Below are 25,531 nucleotides of genomic sequence, written 5' to 3'. Positions count from 1 at the left end.
TATGTCATGTAGTGGAACTGAAAATATCAAAGATTGCATTATCTTCATACTGTAATACCCTTTCAAGCATCTCACCTCCCCATCATCCCACACTCACATCTCATTATAAACTGCTGATAATGTAAACATCTCCTACTTGCTGCACCACAGCCTTACGCTAGTGCCTTTTCCTCACAGATACACTTGTACATACACAATCTGGCCGGGCAGAGGAGGAACTGCCAGTTACAAATACTGTATATATAATCAGAATAGATTTGAGGAGAAACCTGCAAGTGGTGAGCATTGTTGACAAATGGGTCACATCTAGGGCAAAAGTCAAATATAGTACAAGTGCTAGAGGGTGAGTTTGCACTTGGTTTACTGGTGGGAGTTAGATGAGTGCTTTGATGAGGCAATCTATGGAAGAAACTAATAAGTATGGACAACAAAATGATTGATACATTGACTGCAGGACATCTGACAAGTTTTCTAACATTAAAGAATTTGGAGGGATGCAGCACCACTTGGACAAAGTGCTTAATTTTGAACTTGGAGCACTTCCCAGCATGTAAGCGCTGGCCAACTACGAGCAAGCATCTGATGGCCAATATCACAGCTTTCATTGCAGTAGAAGCAGTTGCCATCCCAGTGCACAAGGAAAATGCAGACTGTGTCATGCAAGATCAGCTTGGTATCATCTTCGAAAAAGTGTGTTACGTTGAGGTACTTTTCCAGGTTGTAGATATGACTCCTTAGAGTGTGAGTGTTTTATTCCCATCTCAGGATGTCAGATTTCAGTCTCACAATGAAAAAGAGTATGTTGGATTCTGATCATTAACTCTGCTTCTCTCTGCACAAATGCCGTGGAACTACCGGATTTCTCCAGAACTTCATGTTTTATTTCAGTTGCCAGTCAGTCAGCCAGCCTATTTGCTGCCACTACTTGTTGTAAGCATAATCCAAATGTGAGAATTAATGGCCCTAAGCTACTTGTGATCATCATCCAAAACTATCTGCAGAGTCAGCAGCCTCCACAAGACATGCTGCAGCCATTAGATTGTGTTGTGTAGGAGCACTGGGACAGATAAACAGCCTTGCAAGGTAGCTCTATTGGAATGTATAGGGTAATTAGCAATAGGCAGTGATTCAGGTGAGCATTTTGATGAGGTAGCCTATGGATTATGCAGCAGGCAGCCATAGATTCTGATGTCTTCTCTGCCAAGTACCTCAATGCTCTACCAGAATGTCTAGGCAGAAGAAGCATTGTGCTGGTGCACAATGGTGTGTACTATCTTATTTCATTTGGTAGCATGGCTTTCATTGTATGTATTCTGCCCATGAATGCATGTGTTGTGCAATAGAGACACCAAACATGTCATTAATTGTTGGTCCTCATTGCCTATTAGCCCCACTGTGGTTTGCCATATCAGCTGAAGTTCAGTTGGCAAGTCGACATTACTATGCACATACATGTATGAATTGCTGCTTACTGTCACACACCAGCTGAACATTGAGGGAGCAGAATCTATTTCAGGCCCAGTAAAGTGCAGACTTGTCATTTGGTACTTGCAAGGAAACGCACATGCAGTCAATGGCACTCTGCGCCATGTCGGAGCTCACAATCCTAATGAAGTATTCTGTTTGCTCTGCCTGCATGTCCCTGACAAAGAATTAAAAGAAAACTAGATAACTTTCTTTCAATAAGGAACCACAGTAATCTCAGTTAAGCAATGGTCCGCAATCTATAAGATGCTGCAAATATCTCCAGCTCAATCTTGGGTACAACCTGATGCAAAAAATGTTCACAGTTACTATAAATTTGGCATTTACCATGGTCTGGAAATGAAGAGACCCAGAAGAAGCTCTGTCATTTGCCTCACCCATGGCGTCGGTGGAAGGTTCTTGTTTAGATCCGGTAGCACAATCTGGAGAGCGCAACACACATATAACCCAGCAGCTGAGGGAGGATCTTACTGCTGAGGACCAGACCCTTGCTAAGCCTCATGCTGATGTTAAGTCTTTGCTTGTGGCAACAAGAAAGCGATTGAAACATGCAGCAGGAGAAAATATGGTGGGGTTCTGAACAGGATATGGAGGAGTCCATGCACATTACAGGTTCTGTCATGAATCAAGTATTTGAGTGCATGGCGTCATCCATGGAAAGGATGCCAACTAGCATAGAAAACCTGATTGAGCCCCACGCCTCCAAGATAACAACACATGAAACTGAGTAAAATGCGTTTATCTCACTTGGTGATGTCAGGATGGCACCTACACATGTTCATAGTTCATAGAGTCCCTACAGTGTGGAAACAGGCCATTCAGCCCAACAAGTCCACACTGCTCCTCTGAAGAGCATCCCACCCATTACCATTCCCCTACCCCTGCATTTCCCATGTCAAGCCCTAAGCAGTAACCTAACCTAAGCATCCCTGGACACAGTGGGCAATCCGGCATGGCCAATCCACCTACCCTGCACATCTTTGGACTGTGGGAGGAAACAGGAGCATCCAGAGGAAACCCACATAGACAAGAAAGAAAAGTAATTTTTTAAAAAAATTAAGAGCACATACATAGCACAGGTTAATATTCTATATGGTTTGCACTTGCAAATATGTGCACAGTAAAAATTATTTTTCTGCAATTGTTCATGATTACTTGAGTTTCATTGTGGCCAATCATGGTATCATATATAACAGTCATGCCAAGCATCATATTTTTCAAATTGTAACAGCTAAAAAGCAAGTAGGGACATAGAGAGTAACCCAGAATTGCATTTTTGTGCATTCTTTGTTTAAAGTGCATCTGAATTGTTATTTCTGTGATGATCATTCTATAGAACATGGCTTTAAGCCCTGCATCTATTGATATTGGCCACTTAACTCTCAGCATTATAAATGTGACAAAGCTTAGGTACCCCTAAGATATCCTTAGTTTTGTGTGTGTGTGTGAGGGAGAGTGAGTGAGTGAGAAATATGGCTCAGTAATAGATGTTGGAGGAAGCAGTTTTCAAAACATATCAGGAAGGGAGGATGGCAGGGCTAGATCTACATCCCATGAAGGCAATAGCAATGGTCATACAGATGTATTGTTATTGAACAAATATTGTGTTGATCAGGATGTCCTTGGCATCCCTTACATGGGTCTCCATGACCCTGGCTTCATGAAAGGCCAGAGATAGTAAGAACTGCAGATGCTAGAGTCACAGATAACACAGTGTGGAGCTGGAGGAACACAGCAGGCCAGGCAGCATCAGAGGAGCAGGAAAGTTGATGTTTCGGATCAGGACCCTTCTTCAGAAAATCTTCATGAAAGGTCAGTTTGAATTCATGGGCTCCTCCTTGTGCTCCAAGAAGTTCTCCTCATCTAAGAAGTGCTGATTTTCCTTGTGTTCTTCCCCTTGCAACATCTGGGTGCATTGCAGAGCCAGGTGGTCCACTACCATTCATTAACCCTTTGGGGTGCATATTACTGAGTCCCTCCATTCTTGTTAAGATACAAAGTATCTTTCAAGAAGGCCAGTGTACACTCTATTATGGTTCTAGTGCATGATGAGCTTGATTGCAGGCCTCCTGTGCCTCACTATGGGGTGCCCCACTGGCCTTATCAGCCATGTGTGCAACGAATGATCCTTGTCACCGATAATTGGTTAAGCAGTATGAGCTGGGACTTCAACAAGCTCTGAGGGCCATGAATTGCCCAAGATGTATATTTTTCCTTATTCATTCACAGGATGAGGGCATCGCTGGCTAGGCTAGCATTTATTGCCTATCCCTAATTGCCCAGTTTACAGTTAAGAGTCAACATGTGGAGTTATTTGTAGACCAGACCAGACCAGATAAGGATGGCAGTTTCCTTCCTTCCAATTAGTGAATCAAACGGGTTTTCCTGGCAATTGATTTATGGTTATCATTAGACTCTAAATTATAGATTTTATTGAATCTGCCATTCGAACCCAAATCCCCAGAACATTAGCGGCATGGTGGCTCAGTGGTTAGCACTGTTGCCTCACAGCACCAGAGACCTGGGTTCATTTCCACCCTCAGGCGACTGTCTGTGTTGAGTTTGCACATTCTCCCCGTGTCTGCGTGGGTTTCCTCCGGGTGCTCCGGTTTCCTCCCACAGTCCAAAGATGTGCAGGCTAGGTGGATTGGTCATGCTAAATTGCCCCGTAGTGTTCAGGGATGTGTAGATTAAGTGGGTTACAGGGGGATGGGTCTGGGTGGGATGCGCTGAGAATCAGTGTGGACTTGTTGGGCTGAAGGGCCTGTTTCCACACTGTAGGGATTCTATGATGATTTACCTGGTTCTCTGGTTTAACAGTTCAGCGATAATACCACTAAGCCATCGCCTCCCTGTATGCAACATGACAGCTCCCTGGGAACAAGCACTGACCTGTATTATTCTTCTGTGGTTGCACAGCAGTGTACGTTCAAGAAGATAAGTTCTTTACAATTTGCAAATGTATTTGGCTGTATCCTGGGAGTTTCTGTGGCGACCTGAGTATAAGTGATCATGTTTTGCGTTCAAGGTCATCCATATTGACATCGGCCTGATCTAGCAACTTCTTTCAATGGCGGTGCAATTGATGAACTCATTAGTGAAACAAAATAGGGCATCAATTGCCTCCTTTTTGCACCTCAGTGAGATGCCATATAGGTTATTGTCACTCACTGGAAGCCACTATTGATAGAAATTGAGCAGTGCTGTAACTTTTATACAGCAACCAAATGTGCATTTTCATAAGTCACAGACAATGCTACACATTAGATTCAAAACCTGATCTAGTACCTTCTACTTTGTCATTCGCACACTTGCCTCCATCACCTTTGACTAATTAAACATAACCTTTTCTCAATCCACTATTACTCTTCAACTTCTCTCCATTATCCTGAACCCCATCACTATCTACCTATAGATACCATCTCTGCCCACCCCATGACCATCCCAATGCACACCCTGATCCTGAACTCTCCTTTTATTCTCCTTCATACTCTTAACCCATCTCATGAGATTTTCTAGTGTCCAACCATGAGTCTGGACCTGTCCCAATACAAAATATACCTTCTCCCTTTGACTGTAGCTGTTACATCCACCCCAAAAACCCTCAATTTGATTCATAGGACCCCCACCATTGATTTCACTGACTTCACCATTTAGACCCTTCATTCATCTTTAAATCTCTAATTGACTCATCCAACCCTCAACCCATTCAGGAGTAGCACACCCAGAAAGCTAGGCCCTTCCATCCACAAGACCTGAACATCACCTTCTGTATAACTTCCCTTCCCTCTACTGTATCTCCTTGTATCCAAGCACTCACATTTTAACATTCACCATCTTGTGCCGCAGGGTTCAATGTGGAAACCTGTTTACCATATTTAAAACTACACAGATCCAATTGACGGACTGTACCTTTAAATGATCATGAATCAGGTGCGATGATTTTTTTTTTAGCACTGTTAACTTTATCCTGAAGGTAGGATTTTATTGAAAACTTTCAATTTAATGAATATTCATTGCATGAAATGCATTACAAGAGCATAACTCTCCAAAGGCGAGTTTTTTTTTATTTATTCATTCACGGGATAAGGGCGTTGCTGGCTAGGGCACTTATTGCCCATCCCTAATTGCCCAGAGGGCAATCAAGAATCAACCACATTGCTGTGGATCTGGAATCACATGTAGGCCAGACCAGGTAAGAATGGCAGTTTCCTTCCGTAAAGGACATTAGTGAACCAGATAGGTTTTTCCAACAATTGAAAATGGATTCATGGTTATCATTAGATTCTTAATTCCAGGTTTTTTTTTATTGAATTCAAATTCCACCATCTGCCGTGGTGGGATTTGAACCCAGGTCCCCAGAACATTATCTGGGTCTCTAGATTAACAGTCTAGCGATGATACTAGGCCATTGCCTCCCCATGTAAACTTTGACATGCTGCAAACATACTGCTGACATAATTGCTGCTGCTCAAACCACCCTTGAGAAATCGAAATTTCGCAATCTACCTAATTAAGTCATTCGGCACACCACATTTCCCTCTCTTGTGGACTCCATGAAATTCTGTCGCTTATGTTTTAGTATCAAGGGCTAAGCAAAAAGCTGTTTTACGTAGAGTCCATCCACCACATGGCACAAGCCAAGTATAAAATGCTCAATACTTGAGGTTCCAACATTAGGCTAACTAACAAATATTATCACAAACTCCAAACAAAACCAGGCCTTGACATACATTATTAGTGCATTATTGGTGTACCTAGATTTTCTGAAATTTGCAGAATTCTGTTGAGGATGCTAAAGTTATATGATGTTGGAAAATATTTTCTTGTTATCAAGGGAATTGCCAATATAGTGCTTACTAAATCGCATGGTAATGTATAAAAATTTTTTGGTTTTGAGGAAAGGGCAACTTCTTCAGCATTGGGATCTGTCTTGAATCTATGTCCAGTCATTTGTTATTAAAATGTATACATTTGTCTCCTTCGACACATCACCCTTTTCACTCCTCACATTCACCCCCACCCCACCTTTAGATTTTGTGATTTACTTAAAGTTCACAAATTTCAAAGTAAAAGTTGATGTAATCAGCATACTTATAGGTTTCTTGTCAACACGTTTCACATTTTTTAGAACTGAACTGAGCCATTCATTACTCACGGTTCCATTTTGTCAAAGCATGCGGAGGTTGCATGGTTATGATGTTTTTGATCACATTTGGTCTGATTAGACCTATAGAAAATGAACAAATTACTGACTACTTCTGCTCTTAGTAATAAAAATAGCTGGGAGGAATTTTCCTTTTGTTTGACAGACTATGGCTTCTCATCTATGCACCACTGACTGACTTGTCTCCTCCGTGAAACCAGCTATTTCCTGATTTACTATGGTAGGGCATAATTGGTAGTTTATGTAACATTTAATTCATTACACAAGAGAATCTCTTTCTGTCAGTCAGTTCAGTTTATATGAGAATTAGAGTACTGCAATTATCTAAATACTACCCTCGTATAGAATATGTAGCTAACAAGGTGGTCATTCTCGGTTGAAAAAGATAATGACACCCACTTCTTCAAAACTAACGAATGCTATAGATGAGGTAAGTACTTTGTCACAAAAGATGTCAGAATTCTTTTTAATGAGCAATTAAATAATTGCCGTTTCTTCACTGCATTTTTTTCAAAGGAGAATTGTTTCCTGGCCTGTGACCATTTTGTCTTTTATTATAGATCCCAGAATATTTTTCTGGTAGAGCTCCCCATGCACTTTTCCATACGTCAGATTTTTGCAAATGTATTTCAGTTTAAAACATTGATATGACATGCTATATAGCCTGTTATCTTTTAGCATGTTGTCATCAGTTAATATTTTTTATTGACCCTTAATCTGTGAGAATGAATATGATGGAATAAAGGAATAATTAGTCTCAGAAAAAATGTATTGACTGCAACTAACATTTAGTGCAATTTTACAGACTGCAAAAGAAGCACATTTGCTGAAAATTTCCAAAAGTCTTGCCTGAGCTCAAATGTGCTTGCATTGTCAAACAGAACATTGACCCATCACTTTGATGCATATTGATCATGACAATCTTTCTTTTCTCCCTCAGGCCATGGAAGCGCACATACAGAGCCTTGGACAAATGCCATCTCAGTTGCTTATTGAGCCACATCCACCTCGAAGCTCTGCCATGCACCTGGTGAGAAATAATGTGTTTGGAATCTGCTTTATGTGAACTTCACCTGGTGTAAAAAAAAGTGCCAGGCTGCAGATGAGGAAAGCACAATGCTACAAGTGGAAAAAAAACTGAATAATTATATTTGATTTTGTTACAAATTCATTATTGCAAATAAAACTGCATTAAGTTTACTCAACCCTCCCCATATTATGAACAGGACTGAATTCTTCATAGGCTTGAATATCTTAAGCAAATAAAACTGGAGTAGATATTCTAAATTGGGACTCGGAGTACAATTGGACAAGAGTGCATATTTGTAAGCTCAGTGCACTACAAATACTTTTCTATTCATTCCTTTTAACTAATTATTCCCAGGCCTGTATTTTTCTTTGTTAGCACAAGCAGCCACTGAACTGTAAGCATGTCTTTTCTCACGGCTTTGCTGCCTCAGCAAGATAGAGTGTGAGTTACCATCAGGTATGATTGAGAATGGTAACTAGTTAGTGCAAGATTGAAACTGATGGTCTACTCTGTGACAATGGATGAACAGGCAGGGGGAAAGTACAGTTGGTATGGGAATTACTGAGACATGCAGTGGATGAAAACACTGTGCTGAATATACTGATCACGTGTGTGAGGTTGCAGGCAAACAATAGAGGGGCCAAATGCTGGAGGAAGATGGCAAAGACAAGAAAAATAATTAGGGCCTAGCAGCTTACCTCCCCCGTTTTACTAACTACATTTTGAAATTGCACCTGAAGCCAGTGAGATCCTTCTTTAAAGAAACGATCAGGCTCAGCAATGCCATCTAGTTCCGACAGCAATGTTAACATAGACCCTTAGCATCGGAACCATGGTATTTTCCTGCCAGATGAAAACCATCAGAAAGTGAATCTAAGGCCATAAGAAGTCCAGAAATATAATTTTTTTGAAAAAAAGGCATTTGGTTGTGGATTAATAAGAACAGGAATGCTTCCTCTGAGCCTCACAAAGAAACATTGGATCTTTCCTGCATTGGGGTTCCGTGGCACCCCCCTGGCTGTGATTGCCATCAGAATTCCCTCTGCAGACTTGTTGTGGGGATCCGTTTTATTCCTGATAACCACCCAACTTCAGCTACTGAGTGGCCACTTCCAGCCTCTTGGCAGATATTGTGTTTTAAAATGTGCTGTGTCTCCTTGCCATTATTGTTGGATGGGTCAGTTCATCATTAAGGCTATGTTCTTACCTGGGACTGAAAATCAACCATTGAACATACGTATTGACAGATTACCTTCCACTTGGAGAAAGTAAGTCAGGAATGTGACCTGTGGCTTGAGGAGCAATTATAATCTCATCAAAAGTTTGCTGATCAGAAATTAGATTTTCCAAATAGTTTAATACAGGACATCATCCAACTTCCCATAATATGATGGTTGGAATATGGTGGGATTTCTGTTAGTTCGTGTACACATACTGGATCTAGAAATGTGCAAGCAGGTACAGCTGTCCTCTGCTTGTCCTCACAACCTTCTAAAAAACCACAGTTATATAGATTTGCCTGTTAGCAATGATGATTCAAAAAGTAAAGTTATCATGCTGCAGATACAAGACTACTTACAGGAGTAATTCCGTTCTAGATTATTTTGATCTCCAACTTTTTCCATAGGACTAGAAGAAGGTAACTGTAATTTTTCATTATTCTGACATTGTTGCAATCACCATTAAAAGATAACCAAACCAAAAACTGAATCTGTCTATCTTTATCTCAGTGCTAAAAATATTTCATACCTAATGTACTTACATGATAATAGTTGGGATTGGAGCCAACAGAAAATTAAAGTGGTTGTTAGTGTCTGGAGAAACATTAGAGATAAAAGGAACAATATTTGTCAAGTGAAAGGAGAGAAAGGGAACAGGACCAGTAAAAATATCTTTTAAAAAAGTCTTTAATTTCTGAAGCATACTTGTTTCAAGTAAGAGGCACCCTATTCAACAAAAAAAGTTACAGTTTAGCGTTATGGGATCCAAAAATCTTTTTAATTCATTCATGCATGTGGTATTGATGGCGAGGCCAGCATTTATTGCCCATCCACTGATGCCCAGAGGGCTGTTGAGAGTGAGCCACATTGCTGTGCTGTGGATCTGAAGCCCATGTAGGACAGACCAGGTAAGATGGCAGATTTCCTTCTCTAAAAGACATTACAGAGCCAGTAGGGTAAATCTATGAAGATGCATTCTGGTGTGTGCACCTAAGACTTTTACCTATAACCCTGCCAAAGTTGTGGGGAAATGCAGACTTCTGCTGTAGGAATCCCAGATCTCTCTGAAGCCAATTACCTTGTTTGGTGTAGGCAGAGATTCTGCTCCAACGGACCATTCCAGAATTCCAATATAGAGGGCGGTACTTGCACATATTGGATTAACATGGAGCCCTACCAGCATGCTGTTATTGAAATTACTGTATGATGGGACTGAACTGGAAAAATGGCAGGTTTTTTTGGCTGCATGGCGTTTCACTGAGTTACCAATTTGAATTATATGTTTTATTCATGCGATTTGAACAGAATGAGTCAATTGCAATATTTAAAATTTGCTGAAAATAATAATGTGTTGATTCTTAATATTTTAGTGGGTACCAAACTATTTAGAACTTCACTGCAGATGGTTTACTGGAAGTATTCTCAGTCATGTTTGCCAGATGTTCTTTCCACTTTATTTTAGTTTGTTATTCAGTCATAAAATGAACAGATATGTTTTTTGTGCTGAACATTTCCTGTACATGAAACCCCTTTTCTTTACACCTGATGATTCCAGCTCCACTTGAACCTCTTGTTACCTATCCCATTGTTCAGTTCACTGGCCAAGTTCTAGATTTCTTAGATATGGGTGCTGTTTGTTTTATCATAATAGAAGCATAAATTCCTAATTCATGTTAATACTTTGCCTACTGTATTTTCCCTGTTTTTCCAGACCTCCACATTAATTGTGTTTTCCCTTCTACCTCTTCTGTTTTCTCCTCTTTGTTTCTACTCAACAGTGTTTCCTTCCACAGAGCCCACTCATGTTTAAGGATCAAATGCAGCAAGATGTTATAATGGTTCTAAAATTTCCATCCAACTCCCCTGTTACCCATGTGGCAGCCAACACACTGCCTCATCTAAGCACCCCTGCTGTGGTCACTGTGACTTGCAGCAGGCTGTTTGCAGTGAATAGGTGGCATAACACTGTAGGTAAGTGAAAACATTACCTTTAAATCTTTATAAATATTCATAAACTTTTTTTTATTTTGTGGTCATTCTATTCCTGCTGCTTAGTACAATAATGTGTAAAAACAAAGATGGTAGATAATTGGAGGTTCTATACACAAAGTGAACATACATTTTTTCGCATAGGCTGCGATTTAAATTACTGATCCATACTGAAATTAAATATTTCCACATTACTAGTGCCTCTAAATCTTTATATGTAGAATGTACTGTTGTTAAAAGTACTTGATCTGATAATAGATTATTTTTGTTAAAATTGCAATGACATATCCACCTTTTTTCTCAGTTGCTGTCTGTTTTCTAAATTAAAACTCTGAAACAAGAATTTCAATGGAAAGCAGTAGGGCAATGGCAGTAATATTAGATATTAGAGCACTTTGTCAACCATTTGCATTAAAATGGACTGCAGGCCATTATCTTTGCTGTAAAGCTTTGGAGTGGCATTACTAAATATGTATTGTTATAATTTTACACCTCTATCTTCATTTAATTTTCTGGTGGCCTTACATTTAAATTATTACAATTTTTTATGACAACCTGTTTTATTATATTTACTTATTTACTTTTATTTATATTTATATATGTTCTAAATATTTAAAAAAACAGCTGTATGAGTAATATCTACGAACTTAACCACTCTTCAAATAAACATTTTCCAGGTCACAAAAACCTGCAAAAGAGTGCAGTTTATATTTTTATTTATTGGTACTAACTATTACAGCAAATATTAGTATACACCATTTTTCTAATTTCTAAACTAAGGTGGTATTTGTTTAAATAAATGAAGATACTGAAATAAATTGTTTAAGTAAGTTCCTTAAAAAACCTGCCCTTTTTGGTGCTAAACATTCCAAAATATACTATTTATCTTAATTGGCTATTGATCTTTACAGGCTTTTCAAGCAATAGCTTCTTGTAGAATACATGCTGTTGAAAGGCAGCTATAGTTCACCACTTTTTTTTAATATTAGGAGTTTCTTCTTGTGAACTTTGCAAGTGGTGATGTGACTTTTCTGTTAGTCTATGTTTCAGAGTCGTTATTCTTCAAAAATGTTTAGTATGGCTTTTATTAATGATGTTGTGAGAAACTTAGCCTACGTTTATGGATGATTCAAATCTATTCATTTGTAAAATACTACTGTATACTAAGTTGAAAATATTTGTATATTTGGTAAGCAAGTTAAAGAAATATTAATAATCTGCATTTAAAAACTTTTGCGTTTTAGTAAGAAATATAAATAATAGGTTTGCTTTGTATATTATGTAGCGACTAGTTTTACAACTTTTCCCAATTGCTAGGCTTTCCTACTTTTCTATAAATAATGGTTTATGGAGAAATTGTTTGGTATAAAATTCTTTTATGAAGTATGGTAAGCATATGAAATTTATTTTAAAAATTCTAAACATCTTTTTTGCCTTGTCCTTTTTCAAATGTTCTCCTCGCCTCTCTTTTAGTAGCTCCACAGACACTTTTTGAAGACATGATTACTTTTCAGGTATAGACCTAAGCATTGTTGCACAACATAACCTGAACCAGTCCAATCTTCATCTAATGACCAAGCATGCAAGCAAAGTTAGGTATTTATTAGAAGTGAGAGTTCTGGCTCCATTTTGAACACCGTGGCCCAAGAAAAGTGAGGAAGGTTTTAATGACGTTTTTGATCCAATAAGCATAATCATATATTTCAGCACTGATGAGGGACAATGAGGTAGACTCGAAAGACTTGAACTACGCTATCTGGAAGTTAATCTGGAAGATCAGCTTTTAATTCAGTTGATTTCAATAGAATGAAAGGCCGACAGCTTCTATACAGCCATGTGATCCAATTGCCAAATTACAAACAGGTACCGGAGATGAAAATCCATCCCGTGTCTGGAACCTAATCATTTAGCCACATTGTAAAAGGCTGGTACAATTTTGTCTTGATTTAAATGTCTGTGGGCTATTTGAGGAACTTATCACTATGATGCACTGAGAACTCTTGAAATATATAAGCTAAAATTGCGTTCTCAGCTGCCAAAAAACACACACTGTGCTAAGTTGAAATACATATTCCATCAATTCATTCAGTATATCTAGCTACAACATCTAACATTTATGTAGTAGTTTTAATGTAGTTAAATATCCCAGTACACTTGATAGAGGTGTAATATAAAATAATGTACACTGAGAGGAGGCAGGCAACATGACCTGAAAAGGTTGCATGTTCTAAGTTCATTAATTAATTATGTTATTTGTGACACTTTTCATTATTTTTCTGCAGGTCTTAGAGGAGCTCCAGGATACTCTCTGGAACAGGCACATCACTTGCCAATTGAAATGGATCCATTGATCGGTAACTATGTTGCACCATCTATGGTGTTCTCATTTGAGAGTGAGAAATCTAAAACTCTAGAAAAATAGGAGCAGGAGTAAGCCATGCAGCACACTGAATCTGATCCACAATTCAGTGTGATCATGGCACATCATTCACTTGAAGGCTTTTTCCTCACACTATTCCCGTATCCCTTTATGTCATTGACACGTCAAAAATTCCAAAGATTCACAATACTCTAAGTAAAAGCATTTCTCTTCATCTCAGACCTAAATGGCTTTCCCTTATTTTGAATTTGCATCCTTTAGTTTTAGACTCCCCAACTGGGGGAGTCATAGAATCTGTACAGTGTGGAAGCAGGCCATTCAGCCCATCAAGTCCATACCGAGCCTCCAATAAACATCCCACGCGGATCCAGCCCCCTACACTATCCTGTAACCCTGTATTTGCCATGGCTAATTCACCTCGCTTGCACATTCCTAGGCACTTTAGCATGGCCAGTACACCTAATCTGCAGGTCTTTGTAGTGTAGGAGGAACCTAGAGCACCCAGCTGAAACCCAGGCAGGCACAGGGAGAATGTGCACACTCCACACAGACAGTCGCCCGAGGATGGGATCGAACCCAGGTTTCTGGCACTGTGAGGCAGAAGTGCTAACCTCCGAGTCGCCATGCCGGCCTGTGGGAAACATCTTCATATAATACTTAAAGGGATAGATAGGGTTGATGCAGGTTTCAATCAGACCACTTCTCATTCTTCAAAAGTTTAGAGAATACAGGCCCAGTTTTCCCAATGTCTCTTCATAGGAGAGTCTTTTGATTGTGGGAACAAGTGAACCTTCATTGCACTCCCTCTTTGACAATAACTATCCAAAGGGAACCAGGTGCAGTTTAATCAACATTCTATACAAGTGAAGCAGGACTTCATGACTCATATATCTTGTTTCTACGTTTCAAATCCTGGCAAAAGGCAGACATACCTCAACACACTAATGACTGATGCACCTGAATGTTAGTGACTTACTGAAGACGACGCCTAATTGACACCAGAGGTTAAAAGTTGATTAGACAGAGTCCTGGCATAAACTTTATTTTTCTAGTTGGAGTTTTATTCCAACTCGCACACCATAGAACTCCAAAATTTGAATACCTGTTTCACATTTATTCACATTTATACAACCTGGTCTTTCTAAATTATCACTTAATTAACATATAATCATCTCCTGTTCCCTAGTTCCATTGGTCTAAAACCTCCTGCACAGCCCTACCTGATAACATATTTCCTTATTTTCTTTATTAAAAGTAAATTCATATATACAACAGTAATGAAAAGCAAACACAACAGAACTACAAGATTGTGCAGAATGACAACATGTTCCTGTATTTTCAGTGTACATTAGAATTCCGAGCATTCACGTTCCAACATTTCTGATACCGTCTTAGAGCTTGGTCCTTTTTTTGAAAAGCAATCAGACTGCCACAATCCACCCATTTCAGTTTTGAGATTTCACTGTTCTCCAGCATTGGTTTCAAAAATTTTGATCCTCAGTCTTTTGTCATTCATGCATTTTGCTTAATGTAAATTATCCAATAATTAATACTGATGTAGCACTCAAGGGGTATTCTGCCGATTCCCTTTTTGGAAGTTCTTTCCAATATTTTCATTAAGAAAAATGCCATATTTACCACTTTGTGTCCTGTTACTAGATGGTCTCACCAGCTCTTTAACACTGTATCCTTCATTCTCTGTCTTATAGCTATTTGTCCCATTTGTACCATGAACGTTGCTGTAATTGAATTGTTTCCAAAGAATTTTTCTTTTAGTGCTTCTGCCATTTGTTCTAGCAGTTTGTGTTTATCTGGAAATTTAGCTCCTGTCTAAACTCAATATATTGCCACAGTCTAATAACTTAAGTACCAACACAGATTGGGCAATTTCCAAATAAAATCTCTGCAATTTTATATATAATCTCCTGAATTCCATTATGTACTAAATGTGTAATTGTCTTCACTGTTTCTGGTTTTGTCAATATCTGACCATGCCTTATAAGCAGCAGTTAATAAGTCATCTTAGGATCGTAGGAATAGGAGTAGGCCATTCAGTCCCTCAAACCTGTACCACCATTCAATGAGATCATGGGTGATCTGTGGCCTAACTCCATATGCCTGACTTTGGCCCATATTTCTTACTACCTTTATTTATGAAAATTCTATCTATCTCAGATCTACAATTAACAACTGATCTTGCATTCACTGCCGTTTATAGAAGAGCATTCCAAACTTCTACCACCCTGTGGGTTTAGAAGTGTTTCTAACATCACTCCTGAATGGTCTGGCCCTAATTCTCAAACTATGCTCCCTAATTGTGGAATACCTAACCAGTAGAAATGGTTTGTTTTTATCTACCCTGTTTTTTCCTAACAAAATCTTGAAGACTTTGATCAGATCACCCCTTAACCTTCTAAATTTTAAAGAAAAGAGGCCTAACTTGTATAAGCTATTCCCCCAACCCCTGAAGTACAGGTATCATTCGTTTTGTACTCCCTCCCATGCCAATATATTCTTGCTAAGGTGTGGTGCCCATATCTGCTCTCAGTACTCCAAGTGGGGTCTGGGGTCTAACCAGGGTTTTGTGTAACAGCAGCATAACTTCTGCATCCTTGTACTCCAGTCCCCTAGATATGAAGGCCAGCATTTCATTAGCTTTCTCCATTTTTTTCTGCAACTGTTTGTGATATTTTAAAAATCTATGCATCTGAATCCCTAAGTCTCTTTGGATATCCACTCTATTGAACTTCACACCAATTAGAGAGTACTGTGATCTGTCCTCTTTTGCTCCAAGATGGATAACCTCATATTTGCATACATTGAACTCCATCAGCCACAGTTTTTTCCCATTCACTTAATCTATCAATATCCCTTTGTACTTTTGTGCAGTCAACTACATTGTCTACAATGTCACCTACCTTTCTGTCTTTGGCAAATTTGATTATATGACTTTCTATGCCATTATCAAAGTCATTAATAAATAATGTGAAGAACTGAAGCCCTAACACGGATCCTGTGGGACACCACTGGTCACATGCTGCCAATTTGAATACCTACCCATTATCACTACTTTCTGTCACCTACCACTAAACTGATTTCCCAACCATGTCAGTAATTTACCCTCAGTTTCATGGGGCTTAGTTAACAGTCTGTTACGTGGAAGTTTATCAAAAGCCTTTTGGAAGCCCATAACAAATTTTATCCGTCATCGTTAATAATTTGTCCAAATCTTCATGTGTGTTCAAATTATCAGTGTCCAATTCTGCAAAAGCTTTGCTTCTTTTCCTGCTGTTGTATGGTAGCAAAAGAGCCAAGGCCATACCTTGTTTCTTCTTCAGTAAGGAAGTGATGTGGTCTAAATGGTTTCATTATTCTTCTACTGATCTTCAGGTTTGCATTCAGAGAGCAGGGGTGGAAAATCATACTCTGATTAAACCATCTCTCTCTTCAGTACCAATGTATAAAATTCTGTCTAAATTACTGTTTGGTCACAATAATGCTTCGTTTCAATCTTTGAGTTACACACAGCTAACCATCCTTTGCTACCAATGATAGATATCAGATGAATAAAGATTGGTTAAACGGAATTCGGACATGTACTGTTCTAGTCGGAGCTTTATTCAAACTCACACATTACAAAACTCCAACACTGATTACTTGTTCCCCATATGCACCCAGTTCTAACCTATTATCCCATAATTAACATATGACCGTCGCCTGTTCCCTCATTCCATTTGCTGTCAGGCAACTTGCCAGACTGTACTAGATAATAACAACAACCAGGTCCCTTTGTATGTCTGCATATTCTAATCTCTTCCCATTTAAGAAATATTCTCTGCAAATGTTCATCCTTCTAAAGTGGATAACCTCACATTTTTCTCACATTATATTCCTTCTGTCATGTTCTTACTTACTCATAGATCTGTCCAAATGTTCTTAAAGCCATTTTCCATCTTCTTCAAGGCAGATGTTCCCACCTAACTTTGTGTCATCTGCAAAATTGGAAATATTACACTTGATCTCCATATCCAGATAAGTAATACATGTCATGAACAGCTGGGACCCAAGTACTGAACCCTGTGAAACTCCACTAGTCATCGTCACCCATTATGATATTCAGCCATTTATTCCTACTTCCTACTTTCTGTCTGTGAGCCTATTCTTACCAGTTTATTGCTAGCCAGTATATTACCCCCTATCCCAGGTGCTTTAATTTTGCTAATCAACCTCCTGTGGCGGACTCAATCAAAAATCTCCTGAAAATCCAAGAATAAAATGTCCACCAACTTCTCTTTTATCAATTCTATTAGTAAGATCCACAAAAAAACACTCCACTGGTTCACCAAACACAATTTCCCATTCACAAATCCATGCCGACTATGCCTAATTCTGTCATCATTATCCAAATGCCCATTTATCACATCCTTTATGATAAATTCTAATAGTTTTCCTGCTGCTAATCTAACACTTACACGTCTGTAGTTCCCCATTTTCTATCTCCCTCCCTTCTTGAATACCCTTCTTGAATAATATTTGCTACCTTCTGATCTGCAGGAACCATTCCAGCGTCCATAAACTATTTGAGAATAATCATCAACCCATCAACTATCTTTATAACCACCTACTTCAGCCTCATTAATTTCTCCAACACAACCTTCTTACTAATACTAATTGCCTTCAATTCCTCATTTTCTTAGTCCCTTGGATCTCTAATTCAGGGAGATTTCTTATATTTTCCTCAGTGAAGACAGACACAATATAATCATTTAGTTTCTTTGCCATTTCTCTATTGCCTACTACAAATTCTTCTTGCCCTGATACATTTATGGAGCCACATTTGTCTTCAACAGTGTTTTATTTTTACATATCTATAGACACTTTTTAATGTCAGTTTTGATTCCTCTTGACAAAATTGAGCTGCAATACCTGAACTTTAAAAACTATTTATTAATGATGCTTCTTGCTACAGTCTTTTAACAGAATAAGGTTTGTTATGACCGAGGATGGAGGAGTGTACTGTCCCTTTCTGTAGTCACACTACTCCTCTCGTTACAGAATGACTTTAAATGTTTACACAGTTACCAAGACAGCCAGTTACATATTGCATCTAAATTAGATGTAGAATAAAAAGATTTTCCTAATAAACAACAAAATTAGTAATTTGTTATAAAAGCAGGACTTATTCAATAAAGCTGTAAAACTGATTTATTCACACTTTGAAACATCAAAGAATAAATATTTAGTCTTCTAAACAGCACTGCACATATGCACCAGGTAAGACAAAGAAAATGCTCTGCAAAAATTAGCTTTAAGACAAAAACACTTTGGCCAATAATTTTCAACTCTTGAACGAGAAAAAGGATGATATATGAAATGGTGAAAATGGCTTTCAGGCAACCTTGTGGCACACATAGAGAGAGGTCACTAAACATAGGCTGTTGTCACTGGGGTCTTCAAATGCACTTTGTTCAAGAGGTCATGAAGTGTCATCGAGAATAACTCCTTTAGTGGTTATTTCAGGGGAACAGCTGGATCAGGATTTTAGTTACTACAATGGACCCTCAAAAACGATTTTAACAGAAAAGCAGAGGATGAGCTGAATAGCCTGTCTCTTCCAGAAAACTGTACCCGAGCTGAACTCTAAACACTATCAAAAACAAAACCTTAAACCCAAGGCAGGTGATTTTCGGTAAATCCAAACAGTTAACTGAAGACATGTTACTTACAGCATATCTAGCAACTCCACAGTTGGTCTGTTTTGTTAGTTTAAACCACATGATTTCTTAAAAAAAAAGTAATTAAAAATAGTCCCAAATATTTTTAGTGACCCCCTTCAAAAGAAAGTTCAGAATCCAAACACGATAATTTTCACAATCTTTTAACATCAACCTTCAAAAAGTTTTAATAATAAAGCATGTTCATAGGAAGTTAAAGATTGATTTTAGTGGTTCAATAGAAAAAAAATCCATAAAACTATTACTAGTTTTTAGTTAAAATTAACAAAAATATTTATTCAGACATACAGTTTTAGATAACAGTAAAATTGCCTAACTTAACAATTGTAATCTTGATACAATATTTGATCTACATGTGTCCCATCAGAGTTTAATGTTTTATTTTCTAAATGCTATTTCACAATTGCAATCCATGGAGTAGCTCATCAGGCTTAATAAAAGATGGACGAAGAGATGACATGACACCCTTTCATGATAGTAGCTTCCAGATTCAGATAAAGAGGTCCAAATATTTTAGTGGATGAGTGAATAGATGAGGTTGGTGAAGTGAGTTGCGAGTGAATGGGATAGAGTGGTTGGATGGTCAGGTGTGAATAATCAGATTGGGAGATGATAAGTAGGTGATGGACAGGTCAGTTGTGGCTAATCAATCTGTACCTTGGCTATTCACTGTCATAGAGTCATAGAGCTATACAGCATGGAAACAGATCCTTCAGTCCAACTTAATTTAGACAGGTGTCCTAAATTAATCTGCCATTTGCCTGTATTTGGCCCATATCCCTCTAAACCCTTCCTATTCATAGACTCATCCAGATGCCTTTTAAATGTTGTAATTGTACCAGCCTCCGCACTTCCTCCAGCAGCTCATTCCATATACGCACTGTTCTCTACGTGAAAAAGTTACCTCTTAGCTTTTAAATTTTTCCCCTCTCACCTTAAACCATCACCCTGTAGTTTTGGACTCCCCCACCCCAGGGAAAAGACCTTGTCCATTCACCCTATCCATCCCCCTCATGATTTTACAAACCTGTATAAAGGTCACCCTCAGCCTCCAATGCTCCAGGAAAAATAGCCCCAGCCTATTCAGCCTCTCCCTATAGCACAACCCTCAAACCCTGGCAACATCCTTAAAAATCTTTTTTGAACTCTTTCAAGTTTCACAACATCCTTCCTATAGCAGGGAGATGAGAAATGCGCGCAATATTCCAAAAGTGGCCTAATCAATACAGCCACAACATGACCTTCCAACTCCTATACTCAATGCACTGACCACTAAAGGCATACCAAATGCCTTCTTCACTATTCTCTCTACCTGGGATTCCACTGTCAAGGTAATATGAATCTGCACTGCAAGGTCCCTTTGTTCAGCAATACACTCCAGGACCTTACCATTAAGTGTATAAGTCCTGCCCTGATTTGCCTTTCCAAAATGCAGCACCTCACATTTATCTAAATTAAACTCCAAAATGCCACTCCTTGGCCTATTGGCCCACCTGAACAAGGTCCCATTGTACTCTGAGGTAACCTCCTTTCCTGTACACTACCCCACCAATTTTGGTGTCATCTGCAAACTTACTAACTATACCTCCTATATTCACATCCAAATCATTTATATAAGTGACAAAAACAGTGGAACCAGTAGCAATCCTTGTGGCACACCACTGGTCACAGGTCTCCAGTCTGAAAAGCGACCCTCCACCACCACATTCTGTCTCCTACCTTCAAACCAGTTCTGTAACTGAGTTTAAACCATGTATTAATCACAGTAACATTTCTCAGGTGTGTGTGCAAGTAAGTCCTGTGTATTTGGCCAAAGTCTCTGGCATTGAGCTTAGTGTCAGAGACATTGTGGACAGAGGAAATAAACACATAAGATTAAACTTCTCTGGCAACTTCAACACATGTATGTCTGTCAGGATTTTAGCAGAATCTTGACATGCATCTCACAACTTCCATATCATCTCCAGTGACCAGAATAACGGAAAATAACAGACGACCATAAATTTCTCTGAAGTACTTTAGTTAGAAGCCTGCAATTTTCAAAATAAAATTGGTTACATTCCATGGTACAAAATATTACTGATGGTAATAAAGTCAATTTGGAAATAAATATCTAATATTATCATAAAACTGTAATTATGCTTTAAGTTAAACAGTGCACAGTGCATCTTATTACCATTTTGTAATGGTTGGTAGTAGCATAAATCCTACAAATTATTATATAATTTTTTTACTATTTACCTAACCTGTAATGGAGCTGTAAATCCCATAATAAAGTGCCTTTGAGGTATGTGATCTGATTGATTTTAAATTAGGTGAACAAATAACTTTCCAAGTTCCTGGATGGATGCAGCTGCAAAACATTTCAAGAAGTTCAATACCATCTTGGATCAAACCCGCGTCACTGGTACTGTGAAGCAGCAGTGCTAACCACTGAGCCACTGTGCCGCCCCTACTTGCAAAGTTTCTTGCAAATTACTTGCAAAGTTTCTCTGAACTGTTAGATTACTAAAATAAAATCCTTTTCTGCATTATATTTCGTTCCAATGTTGTAATTTCAGAAGAGAGATAGGCTTGGATCAAACAGGACACAAAGTAAGACACTGCAGTTTTCAGGTATATTGATATTCATAGATCTCTTTTTGACTGTGAAAGAGCAAAGAATGTTTTTCCAGTTTGGGGTAAGTAAGCATTCAGGTGTGTTACATTTTTGATTATGAGATGAAACTATTTATAAAGTAAACTTTCAATGTATAAAATTATTGGACTTAAATTTTATCTATGACTCTTGGACAGTATTCTGACAATATATATCCAATTATTGTACTGTCTAACCAATATTAATTCTACTGTTATCAACAGAATGACAATCCAAGGAGTTCCCTAAAAAGTAATTGATCCGCCCCACTGGATTGCCATCAGATCATAGTGACAGATGTCCAACTCACTGTTTCCTAACTAAATCTTACCTATTAATTTACAAAAAAAAGTTTCATTCTAAATTTTAGCATTAATATTGCTGACTCCAAAGACTCTATAGAGGTGGTTTATTACCCCAATCATAGTATAGCTAGGAATCTGGAGATTTCCTAATATTACGCTGTTCCTCAGTCCATGACACATAGTTAGTGGGTTTTATTTTTTATTTGTGTCTCTGCTTCTGTCACTCCAAGGCCTTTCTCAGTAGAAAGTCGTGTTTTCTTTAGCTTCCAGAATGATTGTTCTACTCAAAGGTTACTAAATCAGACTGTCTTGTAGATATGGGCTACTACGGTTACTGTATTTTCATTTAAGGCACAGTGAGAAGTTTGGCCTTGCATGTCAAATTGTTTTTCTTCTGTCATGAGTATTTCAGTTTGCTGAATTTGAAACCTCTTTGAATGAGATTTTTAAAAATCCTCAGTGGGAATTAAGTGCAAAATGAAAGACACAAAGACAGTCTGAATTACTGAAGGAGCAAATACTTGTAAACATTACAAATAAAAAGACATTTATAGCTGCAAGTTTGAAAATCATATTTATAGCACTTTTGCCCAGATAAACAGATAATTCAGATACAAATTATTTGTTTGCTGAGATGCAATGACCAGGAGATATTGCACCCTTTTTAAATTTGAGCTCAACATGAACTTGAAATTGTTTCTCTTTGTTTCTCTTCACAGCCAATAATGCTGGTGTGAACAAGAGGCAGATCACAGACCTTGTGGATCAGAGCATTCAGATTAATGCACACTGCTTTGTTGTGACAGCAGATAATCGTTACATCCTGGTTTGTGGATTCTGGGATAAGAGTTTTCGAGTGTACTCAACAGAAACAGGTATTTGACAGTGCCAACTGGCTTCTAGAAATTCACTGTCAAAATTAAATATAGTAGTTTTTAAAATCAGAACAACCAATAGTATTATCTTCAGTGTAGTCATGTTTGTGATGTAAGGTTGACCCATCCATCTCTTCATTGTAATATAGCAGCGCATTCTAGAAACATTATGTATTATAATTCTAGACTGTCAGCTGGTTTCCTGACAAAAATAGCAAAAACATCAGCTTTCTTTGCAATCTGGGAATACCAATCCAATACTTGTACTATCCAGAAGGCATGTTATTCAAATCTAAATTTTGACACCAAAATATGCTAATAATCTTAATGTAGCCATTTTTAAAGTTAGCTTTAGTCCCTGCTAGATTTCAATTAAAATAATAATTTTTATACAAGTTGCAAAAGGAAGGTGGAAAAGATTTGCACTGCAAATTAAAAACAAGTTTCAAAATAATAATTCTAGCAAAGAATGTGAATTAATAATTTCTGATGAATTCTAATTGAAAAGTTAATTAATTTAACAAAAGATGCTGACTAGTATTTGTGTTTTATCAGCATATTCAGCCTTTTACCATTTATTTAAACATTATTTTGTATACTGTAACCATTTCAATTTCAGTGTATTTGATCATAAGGCAGATGCAGCTAAGGTTGACCTCTTTATTTCAAAGCTATGCAACAAAAAATTATTTACGGACCTTTCATAAAGTATTGGACAAGGAAGGTGTGATCAGCTGTGTGAAAGATTATAATTCAATCAAAAAGAACAAAGAGCTTACCTTTGTCAGAGTTATATATGGTGTCATTTATAACTTTGATAAAAGCTGCTTGATACTTTTAATAAGTACCATGGCAGCAGTGGAGACTTAGTTGTCGTGATTCAAACATAATGTTTAAGGAAAGATGGACATAGGTGGGTGAGGCAACAAGAATTCAAAGACGTTGATGAGAAAAGGAAAGGAAATTGACATGGACTGAGAGGAAATAGCTTGGTTTTGGGTGATGACAGCAGATTTGAACAAGGGTGGATAGTATCTAAGTTGAGAGAACTGTTAACAGTATTAACGCACATAATCAAGAAGGGAAGTGAGATAGGCATCACTTTAGTCAGGGTAGGGTCAAGACAGCAGAAGTGTCTCTTGAAAAGATTAGATCAATGAATGGGGACAGCAGAGAAACTAGAGGAAGATGCATGTGCATGAGTAGGGCAGCAAGAATCTTAGAGAAAATTTGGCCATGTCATCTAATAGAAAGCAGGGAAGTATTGGAGTATGTTTATTAGAGTATGTCACAGTGTTTCTTGTGGGAAGAGCAAACCCAGAGACCATCTGTAGTAATTGTAATGAGGTCAGCCAGGTGGGCCTCATAGAATATGAGTCCCCTAATTGGGGCTGTTAATCTGGTCCAATCAGGGCATCCTGGCTAACAGATATAAACAGGAGTGTCAGATATCTTGTGCACTTTGAGACCTGGCTCTGAGAGAGCTGGATCAAGGTCAAGGATTTTCCACATGTAAATAAAGTGTGACTTGGTGACAGGATATCAACCTTTGTGGAGTTATTTCACCATCAATATAAGACAGTTCAATCAAATGAGGATTTCAGAAGAAACTCCTTTAGCCATATTGGTGAGAATGTAGAACTTAGTAGTCAGAGAGTGGTAGAGGCAAATCAAATGGATGCGTTTAAGAAAAAGCTGGTTATCCATTTGAGTGAGAAAAGAATAAAGAGTTAAGCTGATGAAATTTGATAATAAAGGTGGGAACAGGCTGTAGAGAAGCATAGTTGCTAGTATGAACTAGATGGGTTGAATGATCTGTTTCTGTGTTGTGTATGCAATCTTATCCAATCTAATTTGCATTTTGTGCCTTCCTCCAGCAATGCAGCTGAAATCAAAAAGTCAAAAGAATGTGAGATTGAAACTGCATTCGTACACTTTGAGGTGCTTGCTGCTTGTTAGTACACAAATGCACAATGCCACTGAATACGTGTGCCTCTTTAATTCACAGATATAAGGAAAGGCTTGTTTTTGTTGTTATTTATTGTAATATTTACATCAATTTTATTGTTTCCAGAGGTTTACTGAAAAATTACTACTGCATAGTATCTAAGCTTCCTAAATTTTTTAATGGAAATGCTGCAAATAGAACATATCAAAAACTTGTATCAGAGATGGTAGTAGTGAAGGGTCTAGGCCCGAAACATCAGCCTTCCTGCTCCAATGATGCTGCTGTGTTCATCCAGCTCTACACCTTGTTATATCAAAAACTTGATTTTGTTCTTCATGTTTGTAAACAAAAATCTATAAAGATTGAGCCCAATCATTGTATAATATAGCCATATCATCCATTTTATAATGCTACAGTTCAATTAAAACCTGACTTTGTAAATTTTTTCAGGGAAATTGACACAGATCGTGTTTGGACACTGGGATGTGGTCACATGCTTGGCCAGGTCAGAGTCCTATATTGGTGGAGATTGTTATATTGTATCTGGTTCTCGTGATGCTACACTTCTGCTGTGGTACTGGAGTGGCCGACACCACATCATTGGCGACAACCCCAACAATAGTAAGTTGCCTTCGAAAAGGAGAACTGTCACTTAACCTTACAATTTTTGTAAAAAGCATGGTACAGCAGGATGATTAGAGTTTAGTTGTCAAATATCCTGTAACCAAAATAAGAGCTTTGAAAGAGTGAAAAGAATGT

At 38.1% G+C, this 25,531-nt stretch overlaps 1 protein-coding gene across 1 annotated transcript in view; it reads left to right on the top strand.

Moving 5' to 3' along the window:
* Nucleotides 1-25,531, top strand: part of nbeaa (neurobeachin a) — an 831,637-nt gene that overhangs the window by 785,517 nt on the left and 20,589 nt on the right. The window contains exons 47-51 of the mRNA XM_048597909.1: nucleotides 7,593-7,682; nucleotides 10,681-10,873; nucleotides 13,174-13,245; nucleotides 22,669-22,824; nucleotides 25,223-25,393. Of these exons, the coding sequence (XP_048453866.1) occupies nucleotides 7,593-7,682; nucleotides 10,681-10,873; nucleotides 13,174-13,245; nucleotides 22,669-22,824; nucleotides 25,223-25,393 (682 nt within the window). The remainder of the gene's footprint in view (nucleotides 1-7,592; nucleotides 7,683-10,680; nucleotides 10,874-13,173; nucleotides 13,246-22,668; nucleotides 22,825-25,222; nucleotides 25,394-25,531) is intronic.

This window comes from Rhincodon typus, chromosome 6 (genome assembly GCF_021869965.1).
Source record: "Rhincodon typus isolate 14 chromosome 6, sRhiTyp1.1, whole genome shotgun sequence".
Lineage (NCBI taxonomy): Eukaryota > Metazoa > Chordata > Chondrichthyes > Orectolobiformes > Rhincodontidae > Rhincodon > Rhincodon typus.
The sequence above is the reverse complement of the archived record's forward strand: the minus strand, read 5'-3'. Positions and strand labels throughout refer to the sequence as shown.